This window comes from Typopeltis vanoorti, chromosome 6, assembly GCF_054136105.1.
Source record: "Typopeltis vanoorti isolate ZY-2024b chromosome 6, IOZ_Tvanoo_1.0, whole genome shotgun sequence".
In the NCBI taxonomy this organism is placed as follows: Eukaryota; Metazoa; Arthropoda; class Arachnida; order Uropygi; family Thelyphonidae; genus Typopeltis; species Typopeltis vanoorti.
The window spans coordinates 97,776,108-97,796,633 of record NC_143554.1 but is presented as its reverse complement, the minus strand read 5'-3'; the positions used below and the strand labels follow the sequence as shown (position 1 = coordinate 97,796,633).

Sequence of the window (20,526 nt, the reverse complement as noted above, 5' to 3'; positions counted from 1 at the left end):
ATATTGCCATTGATGCCATCTGTTCACGCCTCTAATCTTTCTCAGGACTCTCATATCTGCGGTCTCTAGTCTTTGGTCAAGTGTTTTACTTCTGACCCAGCTCTCAGATCCATAAGTTAAAACTGGTTTGAACACTGTCTTGTATACAGCTAAATTAGTGTTCCAACTAATTTCTCTCTTATTCCATATGAATTTATTCAATTGACTTCCCACCATACCAGCTTTGCTGATTCTGTTGTCTATTTCTATATTTAATTTACCATCTTCAGTAAAAATCGTGCCTAAGTAGCTGAAATGTTTTACTTGTTCCACAGGTTCTCCATTCACAACACAGTTGATATTTTCAATGATTCTGCCTATTTTCATTGTCTTTGTCTTTTTATTGCTGACCTTCATACCATATCTATTACAACAGCTATTCAATTTAGTCAGAGAATCTTGCAGACTTCTAGTGGATTTATTTAGAAGTATAACATCATCTGCATAAAGCAAAGAGCTGACATTAACATCTCCAATTTTGATATCAGGTTTAATACCACTTTCCTTCATAATGTGATCCATATAGATAATGTACATTCTTGTCTCACACCAGATTTAACATTAAACCATCTTCCTGTACTTAATTCAATTCTAACTGCTGACTTACAACTCAAATAAAGACTAAGTATTGCTTGATATAATGCCCCATTGACACCATATAACTGTAGCGTATTGAATAGCTTCTCTCTTGGCACCTTGTCATATGAATTTTCCAAATCGACAAAACTTAAATACAGATCTTTGTTATATTCCCATGCTTTCGTGACTGTTTGTCGTAACGTGAAGATCTGATCCTGACAGCCTCTATTTGGCCTGAATCCAGCTTGTTCTTCACCAAGCTTTTCTTCCACAATTCTTCTCAACCATTTCTCAAGTATACTTGCATAGATCTTGCCAGGAACACTCAGTAGGGAAATACCTCTGTAATTCTCACATTCAGTTTTATTTCCCTTTTTATATATGGGTACTATTAGAGCTCTACTCCAATCATCGGGAATTCGTCCCTCTGTTCAGGCTTTCTGGACTATGCAGTGTAGCCACTGTAAGATTTTCATACCACCGTACTTCAGCATTTCTGGTCGAATATCATCTACTCCTGCTGCCTTTCCAAATTTCAAGCCTTTGATGGCTTTTTCTACTTCAAGTATGGATATGTATTCCTGACTGCATGCCTGGTCAGTGTTTTTATCACTGCTTGTTTCATTTAGCAGTTTTTCAAAGTATTTACTCCATACTTCGAGGATATCTTTTTCTCCTGTTTTCATGTAACCTTTATCATCTCTAACTCCTTTTACAGCACTCTTTCCTCCATTCTTAAGCTTCTTCAACAACCTCCAGAATATTTTGCCACCTTCTTGATATTTATTTTCTATATTCTTGCCAAAGTCCTCCCATGACTTTTGTTTAGCTAGTTTTACACATTGTTTAGCTTTCTTACATTTGTCTCTGTATTCTGTAAGAGTAAAAGCTGACTTATTTGCCAGGAACTTTTGATGTGCTTTCTTCTTTTCCTTCACTGCCTCTTTAATTTCCTGTGTCCACCAGGGATTTCTGATTTTTTTATCCTCGCACACAACCTCACCACATGCCTCTCTGGCAGAATCAATCAATGTTTTCTTCAGAGTTTGCCACTGAATCTCCAAGGTTTGATTCCTGTTCTCAAACTCTTTCATTTTCTTTTCAATAATCTTTCTGTATATTAGTCTACAGTTCACATCTGAGAGCTGCTCAACTTTTATTCGCTTTAAAACTTTCTTACATGTTCTTCTTTTCAATATGAAATTCAATTTTATCCTGCTCAAGACTAAATAGTGATCACTTCCAATTTCAAATCCTCTGTACACTCTGGTGTCCTACATCAGGGAGAAAACATCACTATCAACAATAATATAGTCAATGAGACTTTTCTTATTCCTAGCCTCTTCTCTCCATGTGAATTTGTGCACATTTTTATGTTGGAACATGGTGTTAGTAATAACCAGTCCATGTCCTGAGCAGAAATCCAACTGATATTTGCCATTATTATTAGCTTTACTCTTTTCTCCAAATTTTCCCAAAATATTTTTGTATGTCTCACAATCATTTCCTACTCTACTATTTAGATCCCCAACAAGGACCAACTTTTCCTTTTTCATTGTGTCAGTTGCTTTTTCTAAAGCATCAAAAAATTCCTCCACTTCTACCTTAGTAGAACCTTCTGTGAGACCATAGGCACAAATAAGTCTCATTGTTCAGTTCCCCCATTCTCATATTTGCCCACATTACTCTACTTGAGACTGATTGCCAATCAAGAAGATTAGCCTTGTATTTTGTGTTGAATACTATGGCTACTCCTTCTTTTCCTTGGTTGTCATTGCCTGAATATAACATTTTGTATTTATTGCTCAGAAAGATCTCACCAGTTTTGGTCTTTTTTGTTTCAGTCACCCCTATTATGTCGATCTGGTACTTATCTAATTCCTCAGCTAGCTCCATTTCTTTGCCATTCAGGCTTCTTACGTTGATAGTACCGATCTTTAACTCTGGTGATGTTGAGTTGGGGTTTGTTTTCAGATTTGTTCCAGTAGCTGACTTTTCGCTGTTCACCCTGGTTCCCTGGCGAAAACAACGGAGGCCTTCTTTAACCGGGCAACGCCCCAGCCGGCATGAAATTTTGTCATGTTGTACCATCATTTTTTATTTTGGTTTAACCAATAAGAATACAATTTGGTCGGCTAAATCCCAAATTACCAGCCCATCCTTGTTTGTTCAGTATCAAAGTAGATACCCAACAGGATGCACCACGAGAAGGTGAGGATTGGACATTAGGCCAGAAGCTCTGGTCAGTTCTCCGCATTCCTTTAAAGGCTTTGTGAAGATCTCCTTTTCAGTTATACAGCTTTGACCCAGCTTTTTACATTTAAGGAGTTCAAAACGGTGTACCTTTCTTTTGGTTTCCCCATGGATTCTATTCATGTTAAAAAAAGATTGTTTCTATTCATGTTTAAAAAAGACTCTTTGTTATACACACAGTTCATTGTACTGTGCCTTAAATAGATTCAAATTCTCTGCAATCACCACACTCTCAGGCATTGCATTCCAATCATTAATAACTATCTATGCAATAAATCTGCTTCTTGATCCGTTGCTCACACTCTCTTTGTACAGCTTCCAGGGATGACCTCTTGTTTCCCTCCATCTCCCACTGTGTTATGAAAAATCTCTTCAATGTTAATCTTATAATAATCCCTTACTAACTTGTATGTATCATATCATGCCGCTTCCTCCTGTGAACTAGACTCTGCAAATTGCATCTTCTTAATCTTTCTTCATACTGTACATTCCAGAGACCAGAAACTACCTTAGTCAATTGCCTCAGGATCTTTTCCAATATCTTTTCATCCTTTTGAAAACCAGATGACCAAATCTGTGCACAGTAATCTAATCAAAATATTATTATTATTATTATTATTATTATTATTATTATTATTTCGGGCGACTCCAGGAGTCCTTAGACTCATCGAGGGAGGCCCTAATCATCATGTCCACACAACTATGCGATTACATTCTCACAGTATCTATCATACCTTGTCTTGAACTCGTTCACCGTCATAGCACCCACAACAGACTCTGGCAGCTTATTCCACTCATTTACCACTCTAAAAGTAAAGAACCCAGCTCTAACACCCCTGCTAACCACACTCTTGCCCAGCTTCCATAGGTGTCCCCTAGTTCTCCCACCACCAGTCCTGATCTCAAAAATATCCTCTGAATTAATCCTATAGAATCCCTTTAGCAATTTGAATGTCTCAATCATATCTCCCCTCCTCCGCCTATCAACTAGTTTCTGCAACCCACAAATCTTCAACCTGTTCTCATATGGTTCATTCCATAGACCTGTTATCATCTTAGTCACTCGCCTCTGGATCCTCTCCACCTCCTCCCCATCAAGAAGGAACCGAGGTGACCAAATCTGGGCACAGTAATCGAGATGAGGTCTTATCAAGGCTCGGTACAGAGGTACAATAACTTGCTTGTCTCTGCTCGTCAAGGTATTTTTCAACAACCAAGTGAGTTGATGAGCTGATTTAGCTACTTTTGCAGTGTGCCCCCTAAACTTCATCTCCTTATCCACCAACACTCCCAAGTCCCTGGCCTCATCAATCTCTTGGAGTACAGTTCCACCAATGTGGTATACTGCTGCTAATCTTTTCACCCCAAAATGCATAACCTTACATTTTGTCACATTAAATTGACATCCATTCTCCTTAGCCCAGAACTCCAATCTATCTAAGTCATCCTGCAAGACTTTGACATCTTCTGCATTCACTATTGCCCTACCCAACTTTGCATCATCAGCGAACAAATGAATTGTTTCACTTAGATCCTTCTCTATATCGTTAATGAACAGATTAAACAGCAGTGGTCCAAGAACAGAACCCTGTGGCACACCACTAGTCACAGACCGTCTTTTGGACTCTACTCCTGAATAAACTACTCTTTGATATCTCTCCATCAACCAACCACCTATCCATCTCACCAACCCTATATCCATTCCCATATGTTGTAGTTTACAGATTAGTATTCCATGTGGTATCCTGTCAAACGCCTTTGCCAGGTTCAGCAGTAAATCTATTTCCCTTATCCAGTTCAGCCGTCACCTTGTTATAAAACTTGAGCAAGTTACTGAAGCATGATCTACCCTTCACAAAGCCATGCTGTCCCCTGTACAGTATCTCGTTTTCATCAATCCATTCCTGTATTTTTCCCTTGACTACTTTCTCTAAGACCTTGACAACGACTCCTGATATGCTGATCGGTCGGTAATTTGCAACCGTAGTCTTGGATCCTCCTTTATGCAGTGAAACTATTTTCCCCTCTTTCCACACCTTCGGGACTAAGCCAGACCTGAGACTCAGATTAAACAACATGGTCAAGGGCATTGTTAATTCTTTAGCCGCTTCGCGCAAGACCCGTGCCGATATACCATCCAATCCCACAGATGTGTTCACATTAAGGTTCTGTAATAAACTAGTCACCTCCACTTCATTCATCACTATTCCCGTATAAACTAATGGTTCCTTCACTTTTTCAATGTCACCACCTGGATGATATGCTTTTGCAAAGTGCGCGCTCAGTAACTCCGCTATATCGACTGATTTAGTGACCTCCTTACCATCGTCATTCCTTAAAATCATTTTGCCGTGTACAGTTTTTTTCTTGCTTGCAGCATATTGAAAGAACTGTTTTTGGATTCTCTTTTGCTTGCAAAGCTAGTTTCCTTTCATAATCCACTTTTGCTTTTTTTACCACACTCGTTACCTTTCTGGCCTGCACTTTATACCGTTCGTGTGCCTGCAGGTCACCCCTTTCTTTAAATTCCCTCCACAGTTGTTTCTTTTTTTGCAGCTCATGCTTAATGGTGTTATTCATCCATTTAACCCCTACTTGTTTTACTATTCGGACCCTAGGTATACAATCAGCCATTACCTCCTGTAAATGCTCCTTGACCACTTCCCATGCTTTATCGACGTCCAGCCCTTGCAGTTGTACATGCCATGGCACTGATCCAAGCAATCTCCTAAGCTTGTCATACTTGCCAGCATGATAATTCCACATATACCCTGTCTTAATCGAAAATTCCACACCTTTAGCCACCTCCCATGTCAAGACCTTATGATCACTCTCACCAATAGGTGGCAACATGGTCATATTCATTACAGTCAAATTCTCAGATGCTATTACCAGGTCAAGCACTCTCACACCCCTAGTATTTTCAATTACATGCTGTCTCAGATAGTTATCCCTTAATAATTGAATAAAATCCTTTTCCTTCCTCACATGTGTCCTCTCCTCCTTCCAATCAATGTTACCATAGTTGAAATCCCCCATAATAATTACCCTCCTTCCACTCATTTCATCAATTTCCCTATGCATACTATCTCCACCATCTATTCCATCACCTGGTCACTATTATACAATTATATAATGGAACCAGAATCTCCTTGTCTCACTTACAAGTAAGTGTCCTCTGCATCATTGCCAGTATTTGTTGTGTTATCCTCACAATTTTGGCAATGTATACCGCTAAATTTTAGATCCTAATCTGCCATCACTCTGAGATCTCTTATTTCCTCTACCTCCAACAATATATCCTAACCAAGAATAAATTCTGCATCCCATCTTTGTTTTACCAATTTTAAAGCCTTACATTCTGCAACACTAAACTGGCATACCCACTCCTGTGCCCATGCACTGAGTCTATTCAAATATTATTGTAAGGCCACAATATCTGCTCTTCTTCTCAACTTTGCATCATCTGCAAACAGCTGAATATCCCCATTCAAATCTTCCCCAATATATATCGTTAGTGTACAGGTTCAACAGCAGTTGCTCTAAAACAGGCCTCCTAGGCAGACCACTAATGACTTTCCTCTTTTGGGATATTGCTCTCCCATACACAACTTGCTCATACCTATCAGATAGCCAGTCTGCAATCCAACCTTCCTATAGTTTGACTATCAGCTTATCATGTGGTAATCTATCAAAAACCACCTGCCTCATCCAATGCAGCTCTGTCACCTTATTGTAATAAGTAAGTAGATTACTAAAACTTGAGCTCCCTTTAGAAAGTCCATATGTCCATCAAAGATAATACCACTGTTGCTAACCCAATTCTGGATCCTAGTTTCACTAGCATCTCCAACACTTTAGCCACAGCACCCGACACACTAATTTGGCCTATAATTTGATGCTTGTGTTCTGTCACCTCCATATTAAACGAATATACCAAAGCAAATGTCCACTCCCTGGCACATTTCTTCAAAATATTTGTTATATATTATCAAGTCCCACCGACCTATTAACATCAAGTTTGCTCACTTGCAATCAGTCTCTGCTCATCATCCACTGCTCTCAAACACTCTCCATGATGTTACATTCACATGGATGAATGACCTTTCTGAACTGCTGATTATATCTCAATTTTTTCCATTGTCATCCTACCGTAACATTATTTTTGGCTTCATTAGTTAGCCACTGCTCATACAACACTTTTGCTACTCCTCGTGCTTTTGCTACTTTCTTTTTACTCCTCATGAAATTGATTATTACCATTCATCTTATGTTGCCTCCATAATGCCTTCTTTCTCTGTATTACATGCTTAATATGTTCATTCTTTCATTCATTCATTTCACACCTATCTTATTTAAATTTCTGACCCTTGGAATACATTTAGACTTTGCTACTAGATAGTTCTTAAATAGCACCCAAGCAGAATTGATCTGCTTTCTACCCAACTCTTTATTCCATTCTACAGCTGCAAGCTCTCTCTCTTAAGCTTCTCATAATCATCAGCCTTGCAGTTCCACATATGCCTTTTCCTCAAAAAAAAGTTCTCACATGGCTGGCAACCACTCAGATAATCACCTCATGGTCACCACCAACTGGAGGGAGATTTGACACCTCATTTATAATAAAATGCTCTGATGAGATGATCAAATTCAAGACCCTTAATCCTTGCATATCCTCTGTTACATACTTTGTGAGGTAGTTATTCCTCAGAAACTTGAGAAATTAATTTCTTTACTTCTGGTTTCTATCTCATCATCCCAATCTCTATTGCCATAATTAAAAACACCCATAATTATCACCCTTTTCCTATTTGCTTGGCTAATTTTCTTATGTTAGATATTTTATGGTTACTGCCCTCTACATTACTACATCTCTAGCAACATTCAACTAAATATTTCATTCAGTTCACCTCTGTATCATACTATACTTCCTCAAAACCAGTACCAGTATCCCTCCCCCCTGCAGAGATGCAGGGGGGGATAACTGCACAAAGGTAAAACTGATTTTACCTTTGTGCTGAAAAAAATTCATGACAAATTAGCTGGGAAAAGTGAGATAGGTTGCTGATGGTTGGATTTCTGTTTTTAAAATTTTGTAAATTTGAGGAGATAGAATTGAATTTCCTTGTGTTTGAAATTCAGGCTATGTGTTTTTCCTTAAATGTATTTGAAATGTTTTGAAAGTTTATTTATTTAGTATTTATTTATCTGAAGAAGTCTTTTTGTGTCTGTTTTACTTCTCAGGTTGTGGAGAATTTTCATAATGAATTATGACACTTATGAATTGTCACACTGAAATGCAGAACTATTTTATTGCTATTTCCTGAAATTAATGGGAGGATACTACTACCATTGCTACAGGTGCATGTAGTACATCCTTGAAAGACATCACACTCCAGAGGTTGGGGAGGGGAAGAAGAAAATCAAAACTGGAGTTCACATTTTAACCATGTAGGTCTCCAGTAAATGGGATGGAAGACACTAGTCTCATCAGTTAATGAGCACCATGTATTATTTAAGTAGTCTAGTTGGCTTTCTCCATGTAGGAAGGTATACATTTTAATCAGCATTATCTACTTTTGTCCATTATTTTTTGTAGAAACAGATTTTATTAAAAAAAAAAATTGAGTTAATAATTCTTAATAGGTATTGTCTGTATATTGCACTTCCCCAGAGCTTTGGCTGGATGATATTAAATGATATAAATTTTAAATATTACATGTAGTTTGTAATACTGGAAGAGTCCAAACTTTTTTGTTAGTTGAAATCTATTTTCAAGATTTCAATGCAATATGGGGGGGGAAAAAGTCAGCAGAACATATATTGCTACAAAAACATAATTGTATTAATGTAGTTAAAAGTTATGGCCTTATAGTATTTTTGTCATTTAAAAAAAAAAATTATTATTGTCAGTGTTTCAAATATTAGCAGTCCTGTAATCTGCTCAGTTTATAGAGATGATTTTTCTAAAAAGTCTAGTTGAAACAATAACTACATGGCTCACTAATTAGCTATCATTAAAAGTTACCTGTTTACATTTTGGAATATAGGCATGGTAAGAATTGGATGGAAGGCAGTACTTATATTATAGAAATTAGATTTCACTATCCAGTATTTGTTCAAATTATCTAGATGTCATCATCAGTCATTATCACAAATTATGCTTTTAAATCTATTTTAAATTTAAAATCTTTTAAATTTAAAATATTGCCTGACATACAAAATCCGTGCCAATTTTAAAACTCCATGCGTGACAGATAGCACCATCTATGGGGAGCCTAGTGTACAAGTTTCAACTCTCTACCTGCATCATTCAGATGGAGGTACGTGTTTGACTAACACATGGCACGCTTAGTGGTTGTAATGTTAAAAATTGAGAACTACACTTGAGAACTACAAGGGAATCAGAGAGAAATGCTGGAATCCATTGTCACCAGGGATGAAACCATGGTCCTTTATCATGATCAACTTTCCAAAAGGGAATCCATGGAGTGGCACAAACCAGGCAAAGCACTGTCAGGAAAAACTGAGATCACTCAGTCCACCAAAAAGATCATGGCAACAATCTTTTGGATTGCCAGGGAATTTTCTTGATTGACTTCAAGGAAAGGAATATGGCCATTAATGCAGAATATTATGCTTCACTCGTGCACAAACTGCACGTGGTGATAAAGGAGAAGAGACGAGGAATGCTGTGTTATGGTGTTCACTTGCTTTATGACAATGCTCCAGTCTATACAGCTATTGTTGCAAAGACTACAGTGAAGGACTGTGGTTTCCAGATTGAATACCCACCCATCTTACAGCCCAGATCTAGCACCCACCCAGTGACTACTACTACTACTTCTTGAAACTTAAAAAAGACCTTCAAGGAAGAAAATTTGCAGATGATGATGAGGTGAAAGATGCAGTTTTAGGCCATTTTGTAGACAAAAGTACAGACTATTTTTTTCAAGGGCACAGAAATGTTAATTCAAAGATGTGAAAAGTGTGTTGAAGTAAAGGGAGATTATGTTGAAAATTGACACAGTTGTTTCCTTTCTATCATTTCTAAAAGTTGGTAACTTTCCACTGCTGATTTTCAATGGAAAGATTTTTCATGACTTATTAATAAGATTGTTATTGCTACTAAAAACAGTCTTAACTCCTCTTCAGAGATCAGTTGAACTTTCTTTCCTCCCTAGTCCTTTACAAGATAGTATCAGCTGAATCGTTTTCTACTACAGTCAATTGATTGGAGAGCATCAGGGACATCAGATTCCATGGAAATAAAGGATATTTAAAATCTATTTGATATCATAACCAAATTATTGAATCATCATCAATTTCCTGATGTATACACTCTAGGGGTGTTCAAGTTACTACGACAGCACTATATAATTAAGAATTAGCCTCCAAATTAGCCCATTACTTGTCAGTACTCCAATATTGTCATATCTAACATTTTATGCTTTTAAGGCACTTCTGACTGAATCAATCTACCTAGATCTTGGTCTTCCTCTGGGTCTCTTTCCTTCCAACTTGGCACCAAACACCCGTTTCTCTAACCTTTACTCATCGCTTGAATGAGAAAGTGACGAGTCACATTACTCATCACTTTCTCATCAAGTACTCCTCTTATCATCAGATCTCCACATAATACACCTTCTTCTTACTCGTAGTTTTTTTTTCCTCTCTCTCTCTCTCACACACACACACACACACACACACACACACACACATATATTTGTAGGCGTATCTATGAAAATCATCCTTTTGTTTTGATTACAGTGACAAAGAAATGTTTTTACCTTTCTTTTTAAAAGGAATTTACATCATTCTAACAGCTTTGTCATTGGCCATTGCTGCCTCATTACTAATCAAGTTGGTTCTACAAACACGTGCTCTACAAATACATGAAGTAGTAGCACGAGTCTCTCAGTAGTAGAAAACAAGCAACATTAAGAGGAATGAAAATAATGTATGAAGGAAAGTAAAAATTTAAAAAAAAAGATCAAGGCAGATCTTCATAGTACGATACTAAAGTAGTAACTTTTGAAGACAAAGAAGAAGTAGTGTGAGAAAGGGAAGGAGCGAAACTTATTTGCTTTTTAATTAGAAAAATAGCAGATGATTCTCATTCAGCCAAGCTGAAATGGACTGTGAATATTTACATATACTGTTTTTTTTTTTCCCCTTTTAAAACTAGGGAGGAAGTGGAAGAATTACAACAACAAGTTATGAAGGAGAGAGAACAATATCAGTTAGCTGCTCAGTCTGATATTGGTGGTGTTTCAGCAGTTCCATACTTCAGTGTCAATGATACATTTTATCTTAGCCATGAAGATGCATCTTATCTCCTTACAATTGAGGTTCAGACAGCTATTGATAATGTTCTTCTGCAGGTAATTTTTCGCCTTAATTACACAAGGAAATTAGTGCTTTAATTACTGACTGAAGTAATTAAACACCCCCTTGAGCAGGAATTTGATATCAAATTATCATCATCATCAAATTCCTGCTCAAGGGGGGTGTACAGGATATGATAATACTACATGAAAAATTTACATCATTACTAACTTCCTATCTACAATTTTCCTCCAAATCAGTCTGTTACCAGAAATTAATAACTAAGACTGTGAATCCATATTTCTCAATCATGAATTTATGAACTCTCTCATGTTTATGTTTAGTAAAAAAAAAAACATGTATAAAGCTAATAATTAACTAACTAAATTTATTTAGCCAATTCAATTACTAAGCCAGTATTTCACCTTGGTCACCACATGGACACAAAGAAATAAACTAAGCATGTGCACACCAGCAGGAAGGCAAACAAATACAGATTCTAAAATGCGGGCTCTAACTGGCATCCTCTGTGAGTGCAGTAATGGACACTTGCTGAAGGTCTTAAAGTGGTTGGCTCCCAGATTTTTGGGTGATGCGATGCAGCAAAGTTTGTCTAAGTTTAGAGAATGCTACAGTGTTTTGTCAGATTCCAGAAATAGACTCTCTGATTTAAATCTGTTCTGTATAAGAGCGAGTTCCCCCCCCCCCTCATTGTATCCAGTGAGCTGTATCCATGGCATGGCATGACATGGTCTGCCACCATAAAGCAACTGTAGTGCAGATGATGGACATAGTTTTTGTGTTCTTCTAGATGAAAATTAGCAGTTCTTCCAATTTGTCTAAAGTATGTGAGTTTGCAAGAGCAAGGGAGCAAGTCTCCAGGATGGTCTAATAGATGGTGGAGACAGTCTTTTGGGGAGCAGATAAGGTTAGCTAATTTTTGGTAAGGCCTGAAAAAGAAATGTGTCATACCTTTTAAGAATGCATGCAATTTTTTTCTGAGGTGTTACAGATGTAAAAAATGGCAATGGATTTTTTGTTTGGGATTTTTTTTTGGGTGGGGGTGGGTGGGTTTAGTAGATAAGCAGAGAACTTTGTTGATTTTGTTGGGGGAAAGTCATTGGCTAAAGAACTGTCCCGAATGTGAATGATTTTGGTAGAAAGACCAGCGTTGTCTAAGCAGATAGTTCTAGCTCTGTTTGCCATGGTTTCAATTTCACTGTGTTTACTGGGAAGGGTGATGGTGGATGTACCTTCTGTGGAGTGGATTTTCCACAGACTGAAAATGATAAAGATCCATTGGGTAGCTTGGTGTGATATAAGTACCAATTCCTGTCATTCCTGACAATGTGGAATCCATATTGATTATAATTTAATACTCGGAAAGTTTCCAAGTAGCATAGTGGTTACTGTTAATAGAAAGAATTAAACTATAATTTAATGATAGTGATTTGTTGCCTTTCTGTGGAAATAGGGAAGGGGGGGATTGCTTGACATAAGTCAAGCAATTCCCCCCCCCCCCCCATGACATAAGCATCACATAAGTCATCCCACTTGGTATTCCTATAATTCTACATAACATATGGATGAAAGTGAATTTGTGAAATCATGTAAAAAAATAAATAAATAAACAATTCAGTAGGAATAGATTGAATCTGGGTTAATTTCCAAGCTTCATGATAGATACAAATGAAATAGGAGAAAATAAATAAAAGTTATCCAGAATAAGAGTTAAATCTGAAACACAAATCTTCAGAACAATTAAAGAAATGCCATAAAATAAAATTGTTTTTTTTTTTGGTTTCCTGACGACATCTTTCCTGATTGCCATTTCTTTGGTCAAATTGGTATTCAATTTGGACAAGGTTCTTCTGATCTCTTTCTGGGAAAAAATTACAAATCATGTTTGGAATGATAGGAGGACTTTTACCAAGCTCATCAAAGTAAGAACTGAATGGAAAAATCAGAAATTGGCTTTTAATGCCGTAGAACCCTCTGAGTTCAAAGATGGTAGAAAAAGTGTTGGAAAACCAAAAGTTATGGCCAGTAAGGGATAAGAAAGAATGACCTGGCATTAGGACATAATGCAAGTTTTTTGCTTGCTTTTGGCAGTTTCAAAATCAGTATTAGATGTGTTGATAGTTGGCTTACAGCTGTTTTGAACTTCATTAAAAACAGAAAAGAAAGATGACTGTTCCATTGTAAGATAATTATGATATACTTGATTCTTCTCTTGTATATTGTTAGCACAGTTTTTGGAGAATCATGGTCTAGATAAGGGATGAAAATTTAAAGTAGCATAGAGAATGAATGTTTCCATACTAAGAAGAAGAATTCTTTCAGTACCTGCATTCATTGTAAATGTTTGGATCAGAAGAATGAAAAATAATCTAACAAAGAAAGTGAGATTATAGCCATCACACAGATCATTGCACTTAGCATTCCTATAATGCCAAACAACATGTAGATGAAGATGAATTTGTGAATGCTGTTCCATGGAAAAAGAAATCGGCATTGAATTGGTCAGAACTGTCTGGAGGTCAAACAATAACATATATACAAAATATAAACAAAGGCATAACCTTTGTTTATATTTATAGTACTTTAGTACCATATATGGGTAGTGGGTTGGGAAAGGAGGAACTTGTTAACATTTGATTTGAAAGCCTGTATATTGTATTCCTTGGGAAATACCTCAAGGGAGAAGACTGTTCCACAGTACAGCAGTAGCAGGGATGAAGGAGAAAGAAAAGAAACTTGTTCTATGCGTTTCAAGGTGTACTGTGAAATGGCTGTACGTGTTCCAATGGGTTTAGTACAGAGTGGAGGAATTATTGATGTTGTTTCAGATGAGCATTTTCCAAGAAAATATTTGTAGAATATACAAATTACAGAGACCAAACGTCTGTGTGAAAGTGAGGGGGGGGGGTGAGTCGGTAAGAGATGGATTATTTATCACTCTAATTGCTCTCCTCTGTATTGAGTCAAGCATTTTGAGCTTTTAGGAGCCCCACTCCAAATGTGAGAATAGTATTCGATAGCTGGGTGGATTTGCGATTTGTATAAGGTTAACAGCTGTTTTGAAGTGAAGTAACGTCTTGAGCGAAAGAGAAAGCATAGTTTTTTGGAAGCTGGGATGCAATGGTTGTGATGTGTTTATGCCAGGAGAGGCCTGAGAACAGTGGCAAGTTCCTTCTGATATCTTCATCTTTAATATGATTTTGCCAATGATGCCATCTATTTAGGCCCCTAATTTTTCTCAGAAGTCTTATCTCTAGGTTTTCTTATTCTTGATCAAGGGCTTTATTGATAACTTAAAGTGGTTTGAACATTGTCTTATCTACTGCTAGTTTAGTGTTTTGGCTAATTTCACTCTTATTCCATATAAATTTGTTCAACTGGCACTCCACCATACCAGCTTTGTTTATTCTAATGTCTATTTCCAAATTTAATTTGTCTTCACTAAAAACTATTCCTAAATAGTAGAAATATTTATTTGTTCAGTAGATTCTCCAGTAAGAATGCAACTGAAGTTTTTTATATTCCTACCTATTTTCATAGTTTTGGTCTTTTTATTGCTGATTTTCATGCCAGTTTTGTTACAGCTATTCAATTTAGTCAGAGAATCATGCAGACTTGCATGAGATATGTTTAGTACTACATTGTCTACATAAAGCAGAGAGTTAAAATTGATGTTTAGTTTAATGTTTAATGTGACTTTCTTTCATAATGCGATCCATGTAGATGAGGAATAAGATGGAATTAGTGTGCACCCTTGTCTTACACCTGATTTTATATCAAACCATTAAATATAGACTATGTATTGCTCTGTATAATGTTAAATTTATCACATAATTGTTGCATTTTGAAAAACTTGACTCTGGGCATCTCGTCATATGCCTTTTCCAGATCTACAGATTCTTGTTTTTATTTCCATGATTTTTCTGTTATTTGTCATTTTCAGCCAGCAAAGATTGGCCAATTGGTAGAGCCTCTGCTACTAATGGCTCAGCAAAAAGTTAGCAAGTTTAAGTGGGGCTAGTAGTTGGAAGGAAGTCAATCGTTCGATGCTGTTGGCACACACTCTCCCTTAACAAGTCTTTGGACTCCCTGGAGGTGTCACAATAATAATAATAATAATAATAATAATTGTCATAGAATGAAAATCTGATCTTGACAACATTTATTTGGCTTGAACACAGGCTGTTCCTCTTCAAGTTTCTCTTCCATAATTATTCTCACCCTCCTCTCAAGTATGTTTGCACAAATCTTACTGGAACACTAAGTGGAGAAATGCCAATGTAATTTTCACATTCTTCTTTATTCTTATTTTTATAGCTCACTCCAGTCATCTGTAATGTGACCTTCTGACCAAGTCTTCTGAAATATGCAGTGTTACCACTACAAAACTTTTATACCTCCATATTTGAGAATTTATGGTTACATATACATCTACTTCAACTTCCTTTCTACTTTTCAGGCTTTTGATAACTTTTTCTACCTCAAATATTGATATATACTCCTGTTTTAATTCCTCTTGAATATTATCTACTACTGTTGTGTTACTGCTTGCTTCATTCAGCAGTCTTGCAAAGTAATTAAGACATCTGAAATATCCTTCTTTGGGTTTCATGTCACATTTATCATCTTTGATTCCTTTTACAGTATTCTTTTCCCTATTTCTAAGCTTTTTCAATTAAGCTTTTGAACATTTTGTCACCTTCCTGATATTTATTTTCTATACTCTTATCAGTCTTCCCATGACTTTTGTTTACTTTCTTACATACTGTTCTTTTCAATGTGATATTCATTTTTATCCTACCTAAAGCTAAGTGGCAATCACTTCCAGTTTCACCTCCTCTGTATATACCTAGATTGACTTTTTTGATAGAATTTCATAAAACACTAAGAATGGTCTTAATCATCCAAGAATTTAATTGCTTTGCATATCATGTCACTATCAACAATAACATAGTGAATGAGAAAAAAAAAAAAAGTCTGCTCATCACATCTCTCAAAAATCTGATGTTATCAAGTCTTTAATTAATAAAGTACATTGTGCTCCTCTTCAAGCTTACAACAAGAACTTCTTGCTATGTTATTTTCGGTACGAAATATCTGTACTTTGTCATTTCATTAAAGTTAATGAAGTTAATTACTGTAGTTATCGTGTAGTTTATTATCATGCCACAGATACCTTTAAAGATATGGTGAATGAGACTTTTCTTATTTCTTGTGTCTTCTATCCACATGAACTTATTGCACATCCTTATGTTGGAACATGGTGTTAGTAATGACTTGTTCATATTCTGAACAGAAATCCAGCAGATATTTACCATTATTATTAGCCTTGCCCTTTTCTCAAAACATTTCTATATGCCTGGTGAGATTCATTTCACTCTGCTGTTTAGATTTCCAGCAGGTAGCCGACATTTTCTTTATGTCGGCTACTTGTATAATGATGTGAAAAATTTCTCCACTTCTGCCTTAGAAATCTTCTGTGGGGCCATAGGCATAAATAAGTTTCATTGTCCATCTCCACATTTTGAAGTTAACCCACGTGGCTCTACTTGAAATTGCCTTCCAATCTAGAAGTTTATATTGATGTTTGGTGTTGAATGCTATCACTACTCCTTCCTTTCCTTGATCATTGCTGAATATAACATCTTATACTTATTATTTAGTAGGACCCATAATCCTTTTGCTGATCGTTCCTATTTCAGTTCTTCTTGTGTTGGGTTTGTTCTTCTGTTTCTGGATGTTGACCAGTTAAATAAGATCTCCCCCACTGCTTTTGCCAGGGGGAAACCACTTTAAAACATTTGGGGGGGGGAGGTCTTGTTTAACCAGGCAGCACCCTAGTCGTCATCATGTTGTACCATCATGTGCATTTTTGGTTTAATCCAATTTGGTCAGCTGAGTCCTTCCAAATTGTTAGCCCATCCTTATTTGTTCATTGTCCAGTTGATAATGAGGAAAATATCTATTAATGAGATACCCATTTATGAGGATTGGACATTAGGTCAGAAGCCCATTCTAATTGTAATTTTGTACCATACCATTTTTTTACAGAATAACAGTCGTTCATTTTAGGAAATGTAATTATTTTATAAGATTTAAATGATTTTGTTATGAGTTACTGCCTATGAACTTTAAAATGTAGCATTAAGATGGCAGATAGTAATTAGCTAAAATTGAAACACATTATGTTGTCTATGGCTTGTAACTTTATCTTCTTTATCTTGAAAATTAAAAACATCAATTATTTTGTTTCAGAGTGATGTCCCAGTAGATTTATTAGACAGTGAAAGAAATTCAGCCGTAGTAAGTTATAGTGCTTGTGATCCAGAAGTAAGTAAATTAATAATAATAATAATTTTCTGGAGTTATACCCAGGGCTGTAGAGTTGATACATAAAATTTTTGACTCTGAGTCCTTTATTTATATATCAATAATAGGAGATAAATAATAAATATGCTAATTATTTATTTCCTATATTGATTGAAAGCACTTAACATACAAGGCATTTCATCATTGCCAATGTGAATCATCAGGCTGCTTTTTTAGAACTCCAACCTGTTAAAGTTTGGATCTAAAGGCTATAGCTATGCCATTATAGCTTTTTTTATTCTATTTATTAAAGAAATTACAAACATTCAGTAATCATCATCATCATCATCAAATTCCTGCCATGCACCCTCAAGGGGTGTACAGGATATGATAGTACTACATGAAAAAAATTACATCATTATTAATTTCCTATCTACAATTTTTCTCCAAATCAGTCTGTTACTTGTCAACACTTCAACATTATCAGATCTTATATTTCTATTGTCTAAAGCACTTTGTACCGTATCAATCCACCTATATCTTGGTCTTCCTCTGGGTCGTTTTGCTGCCACCCTGGTAGAGAACACTTGTTTTGCTAATCTTTCCTCGCCCATTCTGTTTAAGTGACCATACCACCTGAGATTAGCTCTGCTAACGCATTCCTGGATGCTGACAATTTCAAGTTCTTTCCTAATATCCTCGTTTTTAATATGATACTGCCATTGATGCCATCTGTTCATGCCTATAATCTTTCTCAGGACTCTCATATCTGCTGTCTCTAGTCTTTGGCAAAGTGCTTTACTTCTGACCCAGTTCTCAGATCCATAAGTCAAAATTAGTTCGAACACTGTCTTGTATACAGCTAATTTAGTGTTCCGACTAATTTCTCTCTTATTCCATATGAATTTATTCAATTGACTTCCCACCATACCAGCTTTGCTGATTCTGTTGTCTATTTCTATATTTAATTTACCATCTTCAGTAAAAATCGTGCCTAAATAGCTGAAATGTTTTACTTGTTCCACAGGTTCTCCATTCACAACACAGTTGATATTTTCAATGATTCTGCCTATTTTCATTGTCTTTGTCTTTTTATTGCTGACCTTCATACCATATCTATTACAACAGCTATTCAGTTTAGTCAGAGAATCTTGCAGACTTGTAGCAGAAGCGGATTTATTTATTTATTACATTCAGTAATCTTAAATTTTAAACAAAAGACAAAACTTAGAAAATGAAAACATTGGTCAATTGAGGTTATATTTTTATCAAAAGGGTATAAATAATAAAGTAATAGGAATATAGGATATAAAACGAAGAAACTTTTGCATGTAGAAGTGATAGAAAAAAATTAGGTATTTTGAGTTAGAGAATGGGAAGAAGCTTAATTGAACTGAGTCCACCACTATAAATGGTTTAGTGATGGTTGTATTTAGCTGCATAGAAAATGTTTGCGAATTTATAATTTCTGTCAACAGTAGGGCCTCAATGCAGCATTTGTGTAATGCATATTAACTCTCACAACCTCGAAACAAAAATTGCTTATTCACTGTAGCCTAACTGCAGTTTATTGGTGTCTTCAAGCCATGCAATCAATGTTTTGTGTTTGAATTTATATGCTCTCTATGTTTTGTAATGATGAATGTTTTTATATAGTGTCTTTATGACTAGACTACTTGTATATATAAGCTAATAACTTCACATCAATTGCCTCATTATCCCATAATGCAAAGCACGCTAAATTTGGACATGCATTATGGGAGGGCCACTATCCAGACTGGTTTCGAATGCAGGTGTTATTTAGGAAAGAAAGTGGCCTTCAATTTTGAGATATTAAACTTAGCTCTTTATTTTATGCCGATGATACCATATTTTTTATAAATATGTTATGATTTTTCATGAACAGCGGTAAATTATTCAGTTAATTGAATAATTGCTGTAACATTATTTTTTAATGAAAATCAGCAATTAAAAAGGTCACGTGAAAAGATTAGCAGGATTCTTAATGTTAAACCTATAGAAATAATACATTTCAATCATTTAGACAGTTTTTAATGAAAATGGCAAATTAAATATGGAAATAGATATAAATTTCCTATATATATAATAGCTTTGTTAGTATAATATGATGTTTAGCCAATTTTAATTTAGGGACCTGAAAATCAGGTTGGAATAAAACAATTGAGCAAAGGTTAGAGATCTCAGATGCAAGTTTTGAGAAAAATTAGTGGATTGAACAGATGGCAAAATCGGTTAAAATAAAATTACTACAAAGGAACTTGACATTATGACCATTAGACATTATATAAGTAGAGCTAATCTGAAATTGTATATCTCTATACACCCATTCAAGGCACCTGTTAGAAGATGATGATTAACTTCATTGTTATTTTTCTAAAATTCAAAACAGTCATAGTTTTTTACTATTCAATATTGCTTCCATGTTCATTGAAGAATTTTCTCAAAAAGACCTCTTCTATATAATTTAGGCTAGATATAATATATATAATATTCAAAGCCATATAATAATTATGTAGCCTCTGCTATATATATTTATATATATATACACTGGCTGTTAGTAAATATGGGCTATTATACATTAGCTCTGAGCCTATATTTTGTAAACTTCTTGCTTCAGCTTGTGTCTCCAATACTTCAATGCAGGCAGTCTGTCCATCACTTTCTTGGTCTATCAACTGGTCTTTTTGTAAATGGTTTTCCAGTCTCTTGCTAGTTTAACCTGTTAATCCCATTCTTATCTTATCTTTTTTTTTCCATACATTTATGGATTATAGTTGACATTCTTCATATCTTTTCGTATTTTGCTCTAACAGATTTTGTTTTGCTAACTATTCTTCTTAATGTTCTCATTTCACATGTTGTATTTTCAATATTTCTATTCTTGTTTCTATGCACACATCAATATTAGTCAGACTACTGATTTGTATATTCTTACTTTTGTTAGATCTTTATTTTTCCATATAGTTGAATTTAGAC

At 35.7% G+C, this 20,526-nt stretch overlaps 1 protein-coding gene across 1 annotated transcript in view; it reads left to right on the top strand.

Annotated features, from left to right (window-relative positions):
* Positions 1 to 20,526, top strand: part of LOC150105739 (BBSome complex member BBS7-like) — a 320,423-nt gene that overhangs the window by 206,261 nt on the left and 93,636 nt on the right. Inside the window, exons 13-14 of the mRNA XM_090395048.1 lie at positions 11,060 to 11,255; positions 17,476 to 17,550. Of these exons, the coding sequence (XP_090251174.1) occupies positions 11,060 to 11,255; positions 17,476 to 17,550 (271 nt within the window). The remainder of the gene's footprint in view (positions 1 to 11,059; positions 11,256 to 17,475; positions 17,551 to 20,526) is intronic.